General features: G+C 55.9%; 1 protein-coding gene across 6 annotated transcripts in view; it reads left to right on the top strand.

The window, feature by feature from the left end:
- Nucleotides 1–18198, top strand: part of RAB11FIP4 (RAB11 family interacting protein 4) — an 83247-nt gene extending 65049 nt beyond the window's left edge. For all 6 annotated transcript variants that reach the window (XM_078872957.1, XM_078872958.1, XM_078872955.1 and 3 more), the window contains 11 exons: nucleotides 92–247; nucleotides 1084–1224; nucleotides 2692–2727; nucleotides 4036–4135; nucleotides 13194–13297; nucleotides 13759–13899; nucleotides 14654–14735; nucleotides 15350–15487; nucleotides 16352–16510; nucleotides 16960–17103; nucleotides 17737–18198. In XM_078872957.1, coding sequence (XP_078729083.1) covers nucleotides 92–247; nucleotides 1084–1224; nucleotides 2692–2727; nucleotides 4036–4135; nucleotides 13194–13297; nucleotides 13759–13899; nucleotides 14654–14735; nucleotides 15350–15487; nucleotides 16352–16510; nucleotides 16960–17103; nucleotides 17737–17853 — 1318 coding nt within the window. In that variant the 3' untranslated portion in view covers nucleotides 17854–18198. The remainder of the gene's footprint in view (nucleotides 1–91; nucleotides 248–1083; nucleotides 1225–2691; nucleotides 2728–4035; nucleotides 4136–13193; nucleotides 13298–13758; nucleotides 13900–14653; nucleotides 14736–15349; nucleotides 15488–16351; nucleotides 16511–16959; nucleotides 17104–17736) is intronic.
- Nucleotides 18199–18537: the final 339 nt, after the last annotated feature.

Raw genomic sequence — 18537 nt, 5'->3', positions numbered from 1 at the left:
GGTACGGCGCTGAGCCATGCTGAGTGGTACCGAGCAGTACCTAGTGGCACCGAGCGGTAGCGAGCAGTGCGGTGTTCCCCGGCGTGTGCAGCACCCCCCAGCGCTCCGTGTCCCACGCGGAGCCCAGCGAGGAGGAGCACTTTGAGGACTACGGCGAAGGCGACGAGAGCGACTTCGTGTCGGAGCCGCATAGCGAGCGCCAGGGTGGCGCCTTCCTGGACGCGCCTGCCGGCTCCATGCCCACCAGGTACCCCCGCGTCACCCCCCCCCCCCCACCCCCGCGTCACCCCCCCCGTGGCCGCGATCCGCAGGGCCTCCGGCGCGAGGCTTCGCCCCTGCACACTCTTCGCTGTTGTCTAGATCAAGCGCCAATCTGCTAATCGAGTGACCGCGTGTGGTTTCTTCGTGATTGTGGATCAATCCACGCTGCCATGGTGATTTTTCTCTGCCGCGGCCTTCTCTGCTCTCCCCCGCTGCTTGTCCCCGTCTCCTCCCTGGCACCTCCTTGCCTTCCTCCCTGCTCTCACCTCACCCGTCTTCCCGTCACCTCTTCTCATCTCATCCCCTTTTCTCTCCTTCTCTTTTTACATCTCAATCTGCATCTCCGTTCCTCTCCACGCATCTGCCTGGCTACTCTCGTCCTCTTCCCACATCTGCTATCTCGCTTGCACCTCAAACTCTCCTCTACCCTCACCCCTGCTCTTCTCTCCTCTCTTCGCCTCTCCTCAAACTCTCCTCTACCCTCACCCCTGCTCTTCCCTCCTCTCCTCGCCTCTCCTCAAACTCTCCTCTACCCTCACCCCTGCTCTTCTCTCCTCTCTTCGCCTCTCCTCAAACTCTCCTCTACCCTCACCCCTGCTCTTCCCTCCTCTCCTCGCCTCTCCTCAAACTCTCCTCTACCCTCACCCCTGCTCTTCCCTCCTCTCCTCACCTCTCCTCAAACTCTCCTCTACCCTCACCCCTGCTCTTCCCTCCTCTCCTCGCCTCTCCTCAAACTTTCCTTTACCCTCACCCCTGCTCTTCCCTCCTCTCCTCCGCCGTCCCTCGCCTCTCGCCGCCGCTTCCTCCCCGCTCGGGCCTCAGCCCGTCGGAGCGCTCGCAGCGCCGCTGGCTGGGCCTCTTCCCGCCCAGCCCGGGCCTGGCACTCTACTGCAGCCAGTGCAGCCGCCGTGTGGACCTCCTGCGCCAGCTCGACGCACGCCTGCGCCACCTCGAGGCGCACAGGTACCGCCCTCCCCGCGGCCGGTGCACACCTCAGGCCCCACCGGCCCCACCGGCCCCATCGCCCTCCCCTTGAGCTCGCAAGAAGGAGCCACAGTGTGACCCAACGGCAGTGCCCGGCAAAATTCTCCTGATCGATCGGTTGGAATGAGCAGAGTTTTTCGTGGATGGCTTAGGCCCTCGGTGTAAGGAATGAAATAATGAAGCGGTGTTTTCTGTCCGATTGCTCCTCTCTAAGCCGCTCCAGCCCATGGACACCAGTGCAGCTTCATCGCTTGGCATGCACTGGTGGTTGGGGTGGTGCAGTGGGGGGGCGATGGGTAAGATCGCCCCTCCCCACCGCCTCATCCCCACAGATGGCGAGGCACTCGGCACTGATCTCCAGCCGTAACTTTTACAATTTTAAATTCAGCCGAGTGGCGTTGCGGTTGGAATTTGAAGTGGGTCCTGGCTTCTCTACTCGGCACGTTGGGTTCTCGGCGTGAGCGGCGCTCCTCCGCGGCTCGTTAGCTCCACACTCGCCGCTAATTGGCAGGCCTAGTGCCGTCTCGTGTCCTGCTCCAATTAGGCCGCCTAATTGGAGCAGAACATCTGTGAGCAAAAGTAAAATAATCAAAACATCTGTAGAGCCTCCTCCTGGGTCCAGCACCACGCCCAGCCGCCTTTATCTCTCGAGTGGCGATGTTTTTACACAGAGCATTAGAAACTCAACAAGGAATCCCCGTATAGCCGTTAATAGACCTTTGGGGGAAGTGCTGCTAGCGAGCACCTTTGAAAGCCGGCACGGCACACGAGAGGGTGAGTGGCCAGCATCAACGCCCTAGTAAACATCGCCCTCGTGGCGATGTTTACTCACCGCACCAGGTACTTGCTTGAGGCGACATACGGGAGGCCCAGGACCGGTTCAGATAATCATCATTGGTGTAGGTGGCCATGACCGGGAATCGAACCTGGGTCACGGGTTCGTAGCGCAGCACGCTAACCACGACACGACCGCTCCCCATACACACAGCAAACACACAATGACACGAATACAATAAAGAAAATCTAATCTATATCCTCTACAGTGCGCAATACGATGAACATGGCACCCAGTCAAATGCATGAATGACTGAGTACACAGATATTGAAGTGGTGCACACCACGTGGAGTGGGCGCTGCGGCTGTCACGGTTGCAGTGGATGTCGTGCGCGGAGCGCGTTCTGTTTTGATCCACGACATGAGCATGTCGAGACTGGCGGCACGTGTCGGCCTGCGACGGGAGGGATCGTTCCGTGCTGATCGGCTCTTTGTCTGAGCGAGAGCCGTGTCCTGCGTTCACCTCTTTACTCCGGAGTGGGGGGGGGGCCTTTAACCGCTGTGACATTGGGACCGTAGAGCAGACCAGCGACCGTTGGCTTGCGGTCGGCCCTTGTTCAGCTCCTCCCAGCTGCACCCACTGATTTGCGGTGCCTTTGTTCTCTTTTTCAGCCCCAATCGGAGGATATCTACGAATGCGTTTGCCAGGTGAGAGGAGTGCTGCTGGGTTTTAGCGCGTGAAAGTGCGCGCTTCCAACACAGAATTTTTCGATTTAAAGCTTTCGTGACCGCAGGGATTCATCTTCTTGGTTCTTTCGGTAAAGTCACGTAGAAGGGAAGTAATAAAAAAAAAACAGAAGTTTGGAAGCCGGCGAGGTTAAGACGTGGAAGCTGCACTATGAGAGGAGGCTCACGGACCCCGAACATTGATTGGCCTCAGCTTTCAATCCTCGCATTCATGCTGGATGATTTCAAAACTTGAGTCCTTGCGCTCCACATTTCGGCTAATATTCTCCTTTTAGTGGCACATGGAGTCACACTGCAGGTTGGAATGGCAATGCGTTGTGTACGTCGCTTCATTCTGTCGCAGGGGCACACCATTCGCACGCTCAAACCCTGGCGGCTGAGTTCAGTCATCAGGACGAGCTGCTGAGTAAGCGGGTTATCCTCGTTTTGTCAAATCACTCTCGTTCTTCTGTCCAAACTGAATGGGACGATTAGAGAATCGGTGATGATGTTGACATTGATGGTCTGATGGTTATGATGATGATGATGTTGTTGATGATGCTGACTTTGATGATGATCACGATGACGTCACTAATGATGATGGTGATGTTAAAGGAGTGCTGCGGTGGTGAGGAGGTCGTGGTTCGAATCCTACCTTGACGCCTGCTGTATATTTGGAGGTTGCATGGCTGTCTCCCCGTGGTCGTGTGGATTTTTCTCCAGGTGCTCCGGGTTTTCCCTCCATATTTATAATCAACACGCGTTTCGAGTATTTGGCTGCTATAAATTTCCACGTGATAAGCCACTTCGTTGAACTATCATTTGTGGCCAGGTCACTTCTGAAAAAGAGCTATATAGCTCAGTGCGCCTTATAGTTTATTTTTTTTTATACGGCACACACACGGCCCCTAACAGCCTCGTTGGCCTCCCCCACTGCACTCGCCAAAGCGTCTCCACTCCACTTTGTCTCTTACACTTAGGGACCCCAGCTCGCCTGGTGGGGTTGCTCCGTTCTGCTTCCCCCCCCCCCGCGCCTAACCCCACCCAACCCCGTCTGACCGCACGCCGCGCCTTCCCCTGTTTTTTTTTCCTTCAATAAAATACTTCTGGTGACAAAAAAACATGATACGGCGAATAGAAGTAAATGGAAATCGGAGCAAAGAATGACCAAAGAAAAATGATGGGGGGAAAATAATACAAATAAACCGCACTACATAAGATGTCAATCCGATCGACAACGCGTGAAGGCGGTGCCGCCGACGATGCCCGACGCTGACGAATCCCCCACAGGCAGCTGCTGAACCACAGCTCGCTGAGCAGCGCGGCGGGCAGCACGGAGGACCTCTACACGGAGAGCCTGGACCTGGGCGGCCCTGACATCGGGGAGAAGGTGAGCGCCACGCACGCCCACTCGTGCCCTCGCCGCCTCGTGGCCCAGCAGCCCTCACGGCCCCAACGACCCTCATCGGCATTCCTGACCCTGGGTGGCACCAGAATTTTACAAATCGGGGGTGGGGAGGTGGAGGATGCGTGGGCTAAACGACGTGGTGGTGGGAGGGGATGGGGGGGGTGGGCGGTGGGAGGGAGGGAGGGGAGTGGGGACCGGGTCTTGGCTGAGGCGGCACCACAAATGTTCATAGAAGCAGGAATGGCGCGATGTATGCTGCACGGAGGAGCTGTAGTCGATTGGATACGTGGAACCTGCACTGAACAGCTCCTGCATTGAACAGCTGCACTGAGGGGATACGTGGAAGCTGCACTGAACACGCAACCAATGGGGGTTTTAATCCTCGCCTCAGAATCAGTTTCATCTCTACCCACCCCCTCGGCTACAGCGTCTCTCCCCCAAGCGATGCTGCCTTTAGCTTAATTCGTATGATACATTGTATTATATATCTATATATATAAAAGGGAAATCTGTGAATATGTGTGTCTGTTCAAAATGTTTAGCGTACTTTCCGACATGCAACAAACTTGAAATTTGCAAAAATTATAAAAATAGACTTTTGTATATTTTTTTTGGGGGGGGTGGGCGCAATAATGCATATGAAGTATTGGAAAATGACGGCAGGAAACTCCTTGACGGGAACACACTTCTTTTATTAAATCTTGACTTGTAACAATACAACGCGTGGCCTCTCTTCTTCACAATGCGCTTCTCTTGACTCTGGATTCTGTGCTGCCGGCTCTCTGTGCCTCGTGTAGACTCCGCGCCTCGGCTACACTCCTCTCTCGCCTCGTGTAGACTCTGCGCCTCTGCTACACTCTCCACTCGCCTCGTGTAGACTTTGCATCTCTCTCTCTGGCTACACCGTATGCATACTCGGCTCGTGTAGACCTTCCTCTCTCGCTGGCTACACCGTATGCATACTCGGCTCGTGTAGACCGTTCTCTCTCGCTGGCTACACACTATACATTACTCAGCTCGTGTAGACCGTTCTCTCTCGCTGGCTACACACTATACATTACTCAGCTCGTGTAGACCGTTCTCTCTCGCTGGCTACACACTATACATTACTCAGCTCGTGTAGACCATTCTCTCTCGCTGGCTACACACTATACATTACTCAGCTCGTGTAGACCGTTCTCTCTCGCTGGCTACACACTTATACCTTACTCCCCTCTACTCTCCATTACTCTCCTCTACTCTCCATTACTCTCCTCTACTGGCTCTATCTCTGCACCTTCGTCTTCATTCTTAGATGGTTCCACTTCTGCCCCCTGCTCCTCTGTGCATCACCTTATATACCCCTTCTTCCCGGGAGACGGAGCGGATGCGGACCTCAACGTCGGCACCGCTCCTCAGTTACCCAATCCCCACGCGCTATCCCTACGATCCGGTTCCGCTCAGCGCGTGTTTCCACTCCCCGACCAATCACACCGCGCTGCTACCCGATCACTCCCTCTGGGCGCGTCACCGGCACACAGCCAATCAGCAGCACTACCCCCACCCGCGCACTGACGCCTGCTCCTCCCCGTCAGCGCGCGTCACCACACACACACCCGTACATACGCGCTGGCACACGACATATACACCCAGCGCGTATCACCACTACATCACCCCCTCCCACATAGCTCGCAGCCGGCCCGGCTGCTAACAACAACCAACCGCGATGATAAAACGACAACCAACAAAAAAAAACCCCGTAACCCCCCGAGTGTGCCCCGTAACATAACACAACAACAACAACAACAACAAGAATAACTATGTACAGATTGACAATGAACACGAAAAGTCAACAATAACACGATACGAGCAAATTCGAAACGAACGCGCCCCACGTCCCTGCGACTACACGCAGTGACGAGGCGCTCCAACTGCCCCGACTCCTCACGAGGCAGGTCATGCAAAGTAGCACGACCTGGCGCGAGTCCGTCTGGCTGGTCCATCATATGGGGCGGGACACTGACGACCGTCCGGCGGTTCCGGTTGCTCCAGACGGCGCGGAACGGGCCTGAAGGGGCCGGCCCCGCCGCGGAGATCCGGCCGCCGGTGATCGGCAGCTGTCAGTTCCGAGACACCTGGGAGCAGATCAGGCGAAAATACGTGTGGATCAGGCAGAGACATTTCCCCCTCTGGGTCGCCGGTCACGTCACACGCCCGGCCATCACGACACACGGGGAGGCCATATGGAGGCGAGAACGGTTTCAGTCGGGAGGGGTGAACGTACCAACGGCGCTTTCCCCACTTTATCTGAACGCACTGGGGCCGTGCAACGCGCACGACCTCCATGGGTCCCCTCCACGGTCTCAACAATTTAGGCGACGTAGCCAAGGGTGCCTGAGGGCAATGCAGCCAGGCCCTGTCACCTGGTTTCCATTCGTGCATGGACACCTTCCGTGCCCGCAACCGTTCATTAGCAATTTGGCGAGCCCGCGAATTAAGCCGTGCGGCCTCCCTCGCCTCTGTCAGCTTATGAATATTAAACTTAATATGTTCTGCCAAATTAGAATTAGTTCGTGGAGCGGACAGGCCAAGTTGCGTTTCTATTGGCGGGTCAGCTTCCCGACCGTACATCAAATAGAATGGGGAAAACCCCGTAGCTGCATGGGGGGCCATTCTATACGCGGCAAGGACTCCCGGGACCTGCAGGTCCCAATCTACATGTGCCTCGCACACCTGCTGGCACAGCATGGAAGTCAAGGTTTTGTGGAGTCTCTCCACCATCCCGTCAGTCTGCGGGTGGTACGGGGAGGTACGCACCTTCTTGGTACCCAACAGATCGCACACCTCTTGCAACAAGTTACTCGAAAAATTTTTACCTTGGTCGGTCAGCAGGCGTTCGGGAGCCCCCTTGTCCAGGACATAGCCCTGGACGAAGGCATCCGTCACAGCCGCTGCCGACTGGTTAGCGAGAGGCCACGCCATAGGCCATCGGGTAAAGTATTCGACCCCCACTAACAAATATTTATTCCCTCTCGGCGTGACTGGGAAGGGCCCCAAAATATCGAGTGCAACGAGCTCGTTGGTACGCGAGACCTGAATAGATTGCAGCGGTGGATTAGCTGCCACGGCCGGTGGTTTACGCCTGGCGCACTCAACGCACCCCTTCAGAATATGCACCACATCACTTCCCATTCCCGGCCAGTAATAGTCACGCTGAAGCAGGGCAAGCGTCTTGTTAACTCCCAAGTGCAAGAGGCGTTCGTGTGCCGCCAAGACAACCCTCCCCCTCACAGCGGAAGGCACCACGAGTGCGTTCCGCCGGGACAAACTGTCCCATTTCAATAACACTCCCTGCTCAAGTACATAGGAGCCGGTACGCTCCTGGTCCCCCTCGGGACCCCCAACCTTGCGGCGCAATGCTAGCAGCGAGCTGTCCGCCATCTGGAGGCGGCCCCATTCGCTGAGCGACAGCGAGAGCAGCGAGTCCCGACCCTGAGAGGCAGTGGAATCATCCCTGATCGGTGCGCCCGCTGTCGCAGCCAGTGCCCCCATCTCCCCCGCAAGCGTCGGTTTACAGCGCGCCGATCCCGACAAACACGCGCATTCATCACAAGGCAACAACCGCGACAAGCAATCGGCATTCGTGTGTCGCAACCCCTTACGGTACGTAGTCGTAAACTGATAGTCCTGGAGGACTTCCAACCAACGCGACAACTGGCCCGAGGGCTGGGCGACCCTCAATGAATACTGTAGCGCCGCGTGGTCCGTTCGGACTGTAAAGTGACGACCATAAAGATATGGCCTAAACTGCTGCACAAAAAAAACAATGGCAAGCAGCTCGCGACGGGTGACACAGTAGCGCTGCTCCGCCGGAGACAACACCCTACTACCGTAGGCGACAACTCTTTCGACACCCCCAACGACTTGGGATAGCACCCCCCCAATGCCCGTGTTGCTAGCATCCGTGTCCAGCAAAAAGGGACTGGCAAAATCGGGATAACACAAGGGTGGGGCACCCACCAAGGCGTCCCGGAGGGAGCGAAACGCGGCCTCCTCCTCCGGTCCCCATTTGAACTTCACTCCCTTCGCCGTTAGAGCGTGCAAGGGTTTTGCAATAGTGGCGAAGTGCTCAACGAACCGCCGATAATAAGAAGCAAACCCGATGAAACTACGCACGTCGGAAACGGACGTAGGTGTCGGCCACGAACCGACACAATCCGTCTTCGCGGGATCGGTGGAGATCCCCAAAGAATCGACAATGTGACCCAAGTATCTAACCGACTTCCGAAGGAGGTGACATTTGGCCGGTTTAAATTTCAGCTTAGCCGATCGCATTCGCAAGAACACCCCTCTCAATCGCTGGAGGTGTTCTTCAAACGTTTTACTGAAAACAATGACATCGTCCATATAAATCAAGCATGTATCCCACTGCAAGCCCGACAAAACCAACTCCATAAGTCGCTGAAACGTCGCTGGAGAGGAGTGAAGTCCCCTGGGTAACCGGTTAAACTGGAACAGCCCCCCTGGAGTCCGAAATGCTGTCTTAGGTTTCGACTCTTCGTCGAGCGGCAACTGCCAAAACCCCGATAACAAATCAAGAGTCGAAAAATATCGCGCACCAGACAATGCATCGAGGGACTCATCCATCCTGGGGAGCGGATACGCGTCAGCCACAGAGATCTTATTCAGGCGACGGAAATCAACGCAGAATCGCAGGGACCCGTCCTGCTTCTTAACCAGCACAATAGGCGCTCCCCACGGGCTAGAGGAGGGCGAAATAATATCGGCTTCTAGCATTTCGTTAACAGCCGACTGAACATGTTCCTTCTCCACGGGACTCAGTCGGAAGGGATTTAGCTTGACCGGCGCCGCATCGCCCGTTTCAATGTGGTGGTGCAACAAATCTGTGCACCCAATGTCATACTCATGTTTACTGAACACATCAGAGAATTCTATGAGCAACTCGCGCAGCGCACCCAACTGCGCCGCCGACAAATCGTCCGAGGCGGCGCATAGCGAATGGACCCACTCAAGGTCTTCCCTTGGCTCAACGTTCCGCGCGGGGCTCGAGCCCACCTGCGCAACCAACCCATCATCCACAGGGACCCGCGCCGCGTGAGCCAGCACGGTGCCCTGTGGAATGACAGCTGGCCGCGACCCCGCGTTCAAAACCATCACAAACGGATCCCTGTCAGCCCGCACCAAAGTGTGAGCCACCGATAAATCAAGACCCCCGACAGCCTTGTTAGAAGGACCCAAAAGCATACTTTGTTCCGAAGCCTCCCTCACCCATGGTTTCCGCAACCGGAGGGGAATCAACATCTGTGAACCCGGGGGCACATGCACGGTCTGTGTCGCCACCGCTTGTATCGTAGCGCACGCCGTCCGAATGTCAGTAGGGCTCGTCAAAAATGCAATCCGGCGACCCGATGGCAGTTCAATGCATCGTTGATCGATAAGAATTTTAATGGGCATTTTAGCCAAAAAATCAGTGCCCAAAAGACACGGAACCGCCAAAGAAGACGAAACGAAAACGGGTCCCGACAATTTGATATTTCCAATGCAAATGGACGCCCTAATCTGACCGATAATGCCCAACGATCCCCCATTAGCGGCGTAAAATGGCACATCCACTGGAAGCAGCGGACGACATTGGACTGGGAGAATATCATAAATGAGGTCCGATATAATAGTTGCCGATGCCCCCGTGTCCACTAACACCCTAATCTCGACCCCATCAATAGATCCCGTAACAACGGACGAACCCGCCGAAGCAGCCACAATTCTATGCCCCAATTCCGCCCATTCGATGTCTCCCTGGTCCCGGCCGAACCCCCCTCGCCGAACCGAATCCCCGAACCTTAACCGGCCCTCCTCCGCCGCAACGCGGCGTCCCATGTGTGCCGAATAAACAGGCCGAGCGTGTGAGGTGCCGCGACTTGCCGGGGATTGTAGAGATGACTTGGGATCTCGGTCGTCGTCCAGCCGAGCACCCATGGCGCGCTGACGCGGAGCGCGGCACCCAGACGCCACGTGGCCCCGGAGGCCGCAGTTATAGCACGTGACGAGGGTCGGAGTAGATCTTGGATGCTCCGACTTTCGGCCCGATCGCAGAGGCGACCGAGCCCCCGGCCTCCAGTCCCCTGGTCGTCCCGTGGCGAACGCCTCCTCTCGTGGGCTGACGACTTGGGGTTCGGTGACCACCGAACCCGGAGCTGCGACGACAGCAGCGTTGCAACCAACTCCTTGTTTCCGTTGTAGGGCCTCGTGCGCTTGAATACTCGTGGCGACTCTCAAAGAAGAAATATCAATCTCGTCAGCTGTGTTGATAGGGACCCCCAGGTCCTGCGCCAACTTAAGCAGCTGCTCCAAAACCATCGCGTCTTGGCCCTCCTCGTCCATCCGAGGGAACGCAGCATCAGCAAGAGCCAGCAACGCCGTGCGATAGGCCAGCGCGGTCTCCGTGGCCGCTTTCCGTCTTGCGTAGAAATGATGGCGGCACGCCGAGGGAGGTCCGTAGACCCTGGCCAACAAACACAGCGCATCCTTCAGCGTGGAGCGGTCCGACTTCCGTGCAGACCTGAAGGCCGCGAGCGCGTCGTCGTCCAGCAGGGCAGGCAACGCCCGCAGCGCCGTAGCATCGGACCACGCTGACATCTCTTGATGCGCCAAAAACCTTCGCTGAAATTTGCCCCAGTCTCCGCCTTCCGCCTTGAAGGCTGACAACGTGGGCAGACGCTGCTGAAAAATGAAGTCATCCGCCTCGTGGTTCCTCTCCGCCTCTCCGTCGGTGTGTAAGATGGCGGCTCCAGCGGCAGACGTAAAATGGCGGACCCCCTCGCGCGCTGATGACGTCGATGCGCGCGCTTGGGAACCCACCACCACGTGGCGCTCGCCGTTCCCGCCAAAAGTAGGCCCAGGCGCAATGGCGGGAATCCCCCATTCGTTTTGGCGGGAATCTGCGGGGCGACCTTGTAAAATGTCCCCCACCGTCCCCGCTCCTCCCGACGAGCTGATCTCCGCCAAGATGGACGCGGCGGCGAGCAGCAGCTCCGCCAGTCGGGAGTGCGCCTCACGAAGCACGGCCTCGGTCCCCGGTCGCTCGGCCGGCGCCGTCGACGGATCCTGTAGCGTGGGCAAGTCTTCCTCCTCGCCCCCCGCCACCAGCGGCCCCGAGTCGTCCAGGTTTTCCTCGCGGTCAATCCCGTGGGTCCTACGGGTCTTCCTTGTCTCCATGCTTGGAAGCCCGTTTCACTTCTGACGCCAGATGAAGTATTGGAAAATGACGGCAGGAAACTCCTTGACGGGAACACACTTCTTTTATTAAATCTTGACTTGTAACAATACAACGCGTGGCCTCTCTTCTTCACAATGCGCTTCTCTTGACTCTGGATTCTGTGCTGCCGGCTCTCTGTGCCTCGTGTAGACTCCGCGCCTCGGCTACACTCCTCTCTCGCCTCGTGTAGACTCTGCGCCTCTGCTACACTCTCCACTCGCCTCGTGTAGACTTTGCATCTCTCTCTCTGGCTACACCGTATGCATACTCGGCTCGTGTAGACCTTCCTCTCTCGCTGGCTACACCGTATGCATACTCGGCTCGTGTAGACCGTTCTCTCTCGCTGGCTACACACTATACATTACTCAGCTCGTGTAGACCGTTCTCTCTCGCTGGCTACACACTATACATTACTCAGCTCGTGTAGACCGTTCTCTCTCGCTGGCTACACACTATACATTACTCAGCTCGTGTAGACCGTTCTCTCTCGCTGGCTACACACTATACATTACTCAGCTCGTGTAGACCGTTCTCTCTCGCTGGCTACACACTTATACCTTACTCCCCTCTACTCTCCATTACTCTCCTCTACTCTCCATTACTCTCCTCTACTGGCTCTATCTCTGCACCTTCGTCTTCATTCTTAGATGGTTCCACTTCTGCCCCCTGCTCCTCTGTGCATCACCTTATATACCCCTTCTTCCCGGGAGACGGAGCGGATGCGGACCTCAACGTCGGCACCGCTCCTCAGTTACCCAATCCCCACGCGCTATCCCTACGATCCGGTTCCGCTCAGCGCGTGTTTCCACTCCCCGACCAATCACACCGCGCTGCTACCCGATCACTCCCTCTGGGCGCGTCACCGGCACACAGCCAATCAGCAGCACTACCCCCACCCGCGCACTGACGCCTGCTCCTCCCCGTCAGCGCGCGTCACCACACACACACCCGTACATACGCGCTGGCACACGACATATACACCCAGCGCGTATCACCACTACACATATGTTTTGCACGGCAAGTGAGCTGTGACGTCACATCTGTCATGTGACCCCTATACGGAAGTGAAACGGCGTGTGCCTGCTGATGTCCCCCCTCCAACCCTCCGCGGGTAAAGTGAAATACAAATGTGTTGCAGATTTAAGGCGTTCTTCGCGCAGCATTGCTTTATTGTTTGAGTAGTTTACTGCCCTACGCACCCTGAAAGTTGCGTGTCTGCAGCAAGCGTGTGTGTGTGGGGGGAGCGGCAGTGTAGTGGTTAGCGCTACGCTGCGCTACGAACCCGGCAACACGAGTTCGATTCCCACTCACGGCCACCGCCGGTGACGATTATATGAACCGGTCCTGGGCCTCCCCTAGGTCAACTCAGCCTCAAAGGAGTAAATGGTGCGGTGTGTCAACATTGCCACTGGCGAGACAAAGGCGGCCGGCCGTGGTGAATCCAAGTCCCGGGCGAAGCCGGGTAGTGAAGCTAGTACTAGTATATATAATACTACACACATTGTCTACGTGCGGTTGGCTACATACGGTGTGAAAGACATTCGATTGCTGGTGGGCAGCTTGAAGTCATCTCCCCGACAGGCTGCCAAACGGGGGCCATGGCACCTCGCCCATCCCCACGGCCTCGGGGAACGTGATTGTTGTCATTGTTCTCACCATGAACATCGTCATCATTGTCATCATCACTCATCATGTTCACCGCCGTCGTCGTCACTGCCCAGTCACGCCTCCTCCTCCTCCTCGTCGTGGTTGTCGATAATGACCCCCCCGCGTGCCGTGTGCCAGGTGAGCATGCTGGAGAAGAAGGTGCTGGAGCTGGAGACTGACACGGTGGCCAACTGCGACCTGCAGAGCAAGCTCAAGCAGGAGAACCTGCACCTGGTGCACAGGTGCGCGCGGTGCCGTGCACGCACGCACGCACTCACGACTCACGCACTCTCTCACGCACTCACTTACTCACTGACTCACGCACTCATGCACGCACTCATGCACGCACTCGTTCACACACTCACTCACGCACTCACTCACCGACTCACTCACTCATGCATTCACTCACACACTCACGCACTCACGCACTCACTCACTCACACATTCACTCACCGACTCACTCATGCATTCACTCAGACACTCACTCATGCATTCACTCACACACTCACTCATGCATTCACTCACACACTCACTCATGCATTCACTCACACACTCACTCACGCACTCACTCACTCACTCTCACGCACTCGCGCACCCACTCATCCATTCACTCACACACTCACTCATGCATTCACTCACGCACTCACTCATGCACGCGGCGGTGGCTGCGGTGGCGGCTAATCCCGTGGAACGTTTGCGGCAGGATCCACGAGCTGGAGGAGCAGCTCAAGGACACCGAGGTGCGCGGCGAGGAGCGGCTGGAGGAGGATGCACGGCGCCACCGCGAGCAGACGACACGGCTCACTCGCGAGAAGAATGCCCAGATGGAGACGCTCGCCAACAGGTGCCGCTCACTCGCTCGTTCGTCGCTATGCGGAGGGGCCATCGGTTCCTCCATCATCGTCGTCGTCGTCGACAGAGCAGCAGCAGCCGTGATCTATGCGCTGCTGGATGAAAGCCTCCCCAAGCCTCGTCATCCTTAGTGGTCCCTTCTAGCACCAATGAAATAGGCACGAGCCTATTTCATTGCTACATCTCCGCGGTTTACGTCCATTGTGTTATGTTTCCCTCAATTGGCTGCCACTCCATTGTGAGATTTGGCCGCTGGTCACTTCACTCCCAGAGACGTGTCCTCCCCAGACCCGCTTAATTTTCAGTCACTTTGACGTCTCTGGCTTTCTCTCATCCGTGTGTTCCTCTTCCTGAATTCCAAGCATGCACATCTCTGTGGTTCGGTAATGCTACCGTTCGTTTAGATGTACACGTTCACGTTTAAAATCTGGCATTGAAGTCAACTCCGCACGGTGCGGCATCTGAGCAGCTTCAATACGAGCACCCCAACCCCCTCTGCGCCCACCGCGAAGATCCTGGGTCTTGGTGGAGTCCTCGTGCGTCCTATCACAGTTGGAGTATGTCCATAGTGCATTGTGGAAGCCACGCACGCAGTGCATTATGGGAGTCACGCAGTGCATTGTGGGCACCACGCTGCGCACCGCGGGGCCGTGTTTGCGCCGGGTGCTGCCCGCACCACAAGCTTGTGCCACCACCGTGACCATAGGTGCCGTGTGTTTGCGCGCCGCGCACGTGCGCGTGTCCAGGCTGCTCCTGGTGGAGGAGGAAAACGAGGCGTTTCAGACCACAGTGCCGCGACTCAAGACGCAGATAGAGAAACTCGAAGAGGTGAGCTCTCGTTTACCACTTCATTGCTGATGTGGGCAACGATGTAAATATACCGGCTGCGGGTGAAATCACGCGGTTAAAAAAAGTTTTAATAGTCCCCCCCCGAAAAGACAATGGCGATTGCTTTCTCTGCAGAGAACTCCCCTTTTGTCATTTACCAGCTCACGGTAAACTTTCCTCCGATTCTCACGTTTGGATACGTACGGTGCAAAAGAAGTTCAACATGCACACGCCGTCTGCTTCACAGCGCGCATTAAAGATGCCGTGACGTTGGGGGGAAAAAAAGTGTTGGCAGCGTCTCGATCTAAATTTGGCGAATGGTAAAACAAAAAATACCCGAAAAATAAGTTAATTAGGTAGAACCGCACAGAAACATCGCCCCTCTCTGATTGACTTTACCCGCCTGTGAAACAAAACGCCTTTGTGATAGCCGAGCACGAATACGAAGGCGTGAACACCTTTTAGTGTGTATCGATTTGATTTGAAGGATTGTCTCTGGGACATCAATAACCTCGTGGTGAATGTTGCTGGGGTAGAGACGATCATTTTGCTCAACCCATCACCCCGTATCTGCTCACCCACCCCCTCCCACTCCACCACCGTGGCGTCTCCAGGAGAAGACGCGTCTGGAGGAGCGTCTGGAGGACCTTGTGCTGCGCGTGAAGGACGAGATGGACTTGAGCAAGAAGCTCTCGGACAAGATGAAGCGCGACCGGCACGAGTTCCAGAAGGAGAGGGAAGCCACGCAGGAGGTTTGCCGTTGTCCGCCACGTGACCACGCCTCGCTCCCACAATCCCCCTGACTGACAGCAGCTAACGAATATCGGCCGGGTGCTAAATGGGGTGCACGCAGCGCCGGGGAGACTGCGCCCGAGGGCCACTCGAGGGGCGCCACGTGACGAGGGGCGCGACGCGACGAGGGGCGCGACGACGGCGGTGCCGCGCTACCTCGTTTGTATCCGTCGTGCACGTGACTGATGATGTTGCAGGGCCCACCGGCACATGGGGGTTTTATTCTGCAGCCCGATAGAAAATACTTACTGCTCCATTGTCCAGTTACTGCTCCATAGGTGAAGCAAAGCGCTTGTAACTTGTAAGGCTGAAACATCGCGTGATTTATTAGTTTAAACTTGCTGAGTCACGAGCGAGGAGCAGCTAACAATAGAGCCACCGTGAACATCAAGGGAGGGAAATTGGTGTGGAATGTAGCATTTTCTATTCATATGATTTTTTTCACAAGCACGGTTAATTTGCCCACGGATTGTTGAGTCACTGCAGTGAAAGAACTCCGCTCCAGAGCGCTCCCTCCCGTGTAGAGCTCAGACTTTCGATTAGCCAAGCGATCGATCACCGATTGTTGGTTCTCGTCAAATATCACGAAAATAGTTGGGGGGTGGGAGGGGGGAAGTCTCCCCTCTGTTCCTACGCATGCCACTGGACGGGAGGTGACGGACGGGGCTTCGTGACATCATCGGTCGTGTTACACGAACTGTCAGTTGTGGGGGGGGGGGGGGGCGGGCAGCCATTGTTGTAAAGGGGCCACAAAGTAAGCGACCACGCAAATCAATATTTCGTCGTATTTTTTCCCAAACCCTCTCCCGTGCGGCGCACCGCAGTTGATCGAGGACCTTCGGCGTGAGCTGGAGCACCTGCAGCTCTTCCGCCTGGAGATGGAGCGTGGGGGGCGAGGGCGCAGCGCCTCCTCGGGCCTGCAGGAGTACAACACGCGCACGCGCGAGGCCGAGCTCGAACAGGAAGTGCGCAGGGTCAAGATGGTGAGGGCTTCACACAGGGGGCCCCTCACACGGGGCGGGGGACGCTCACGCAGCGGGCCTCACGCAGCGGGCCTCACGCAGCGGGCCTCACACAGGCCTCAAATGGGGGGGCTCACACAGGACCTCACGTGGGCCACCATGGGGCACAATGGGGGAGGGGGGGAGGGGGGGAGGGACCGTTTGCATCATTAAATACTGGCCTGATCAAGCAAGCCGGGTGGCTCAAGAATCAGTGATGCTGGACCACAGAGATCCTGAGTTCATCTATTTGGGTGCAAGCGGCCTGTGATTAAACTGGGTTCACAAGTGAAGGAAGCCCAGAATAATAAGTTAACTGCCGTTCAGTGTTCCATCTCTCCTCGCTCACGTTCCTCTCGGGCCGCGTGCGGAGGTTGGCACTGGGAGACCGCTCGAGGTAATGGAAGTTTGTCCTGGTCCTTCCTGCACAGGAAAACCGCAAGCTGAAGGAGTCTAACGATGAGCTTAACGGGCAGATCATCAGCCTGAGCCTCCAGGAGGCCAAGAACCTCTTCTCGGCCGCCACCAAGTCTCATTCGCTCGCCGCGGAGATTGACTCGGCCTCACGGGACGAGGTACGGGAGGGAGGACTGGTGACACGCACGTACTCACTCACTCACTCGCACGCACGCACACACGCATGCACTCACGCACACACGCATGCACTCACGCATGCACTCGCACGCACCCGCGTTTACACATGACATGCGGCTTCCTGTGGAGACGTTTTGCCACTTGCAGATCCTGTTCAGCTCAGTGTGTAATGAATGGTAGGCGTTGATTAAAATTTATTATTATGCTCATGATACACGCCTGTAATCAGTGATATGTTTTCTCATATGTGTTGTGTACAATTGGTCCATGTGGCTCTGCAGCCACGAGAGGTGCTACATTTTCAGAATGGGAAAAAAAAAAAAAGGAAATTGAATGATTCAGGGTCACGATTCTAACAAAATGATACAACCAATATAAAGAAATTAATAATTTATTAAATCGATTCGCCCCTTCAAATCGTGATAATTCATCACCGGGGTGGTAACACATTAAATGCCTTCCAGTCCCTGCCACTGACGAGGAGGCTAAAAGCGGTATTTTTTTTTATGTTATCGTCTTTATTTTCTCTCCTGACGCATTCTCATCAGCCCAACCTCATTGCGCTCTCTCTCAACCTCACCGTCTCTAACAGTCAACCTTTGTGTGCCTGGCAGCTGATGGTCGCTTTCAAAGAGCTAGAGGACATCAACGCGCACCTGCGACAATACATGGACAAGATCATCCTGGCCATCCTGGACCACAACCCCTCCATCCTGGAGATTAAGTCGTAACCCAGCAGGGGCGGGCGGCAACCGCCAGGCACCCACGTGCCCCGGACGGAGCGATGCCCGCGCATGGGCCAGGGATAGTTTTGATTGCAGTGGCACTCACGATCTCTTCTGTGATCCCGTAGGCGACTGCGGTGCAATAAATGTCGCCACCTAAATTCACGAGAGCGGAGAGAAGGCGTAGTGTTTGTTTTGGTGCGACACTGCGGGTCGAGGCCTCCACAGTCGGGACGTGACTTTATTCCCAGTGCTTTGGCCTCTCCGTATGGGACCGCAAATTCACAAAATCTTTCCTGGATTGTGCCATCTGGACATATTGAAAAGACCGCTATTAAAAATGAAAATATATTTGGTCCGACAAATTATTAATTTATTAAATTGATTGTGGCTTGTTGGGTGTAATAGAGGTGGGGGAGCACGTGAGCATGATTGTGCGTGGTTTTCTCAAAGAAATAGTCAAAAATGTGTTTACGTTTGCTGCAGGCGATGGCTCGGCACGGTAATGGGGGGCCTCGCGAGGTCATAATTCACTGCACGCCCACCGGCTGTTGCCGCATCATCAACCCGTTTTACAAAACCCCACTCCTGAAATTAGATTTTTATTCGGCTTTTTATCCCATCTGTAACAACTCGGGCCAACGTTCACAAATTCAGTGGAGCCGTATCTCGTAAGGCACTTTATTATTT

Source organism: Lampetra fluviatilis, chromosome 35 (assembly GCF_964198595.1).
Source record: "Lampetra fluviatilis chromosome 35, kcLamFluv1.1, whole genome shotgun sequence".
Classification (NCBI taxonomy): domain Eukaryota; kingdom Metazoa; phylum Chordata; class Hyperoartia; order Petromyzontiformes; family Petromyzontidae; genus Lampetra; species Lampetra fluviatilis.
The sequence above is the reverse complement of the archived record's forward strand: the minus strand, read 5'-3'. Positions and strand labels throughout refer to the sequence as shown.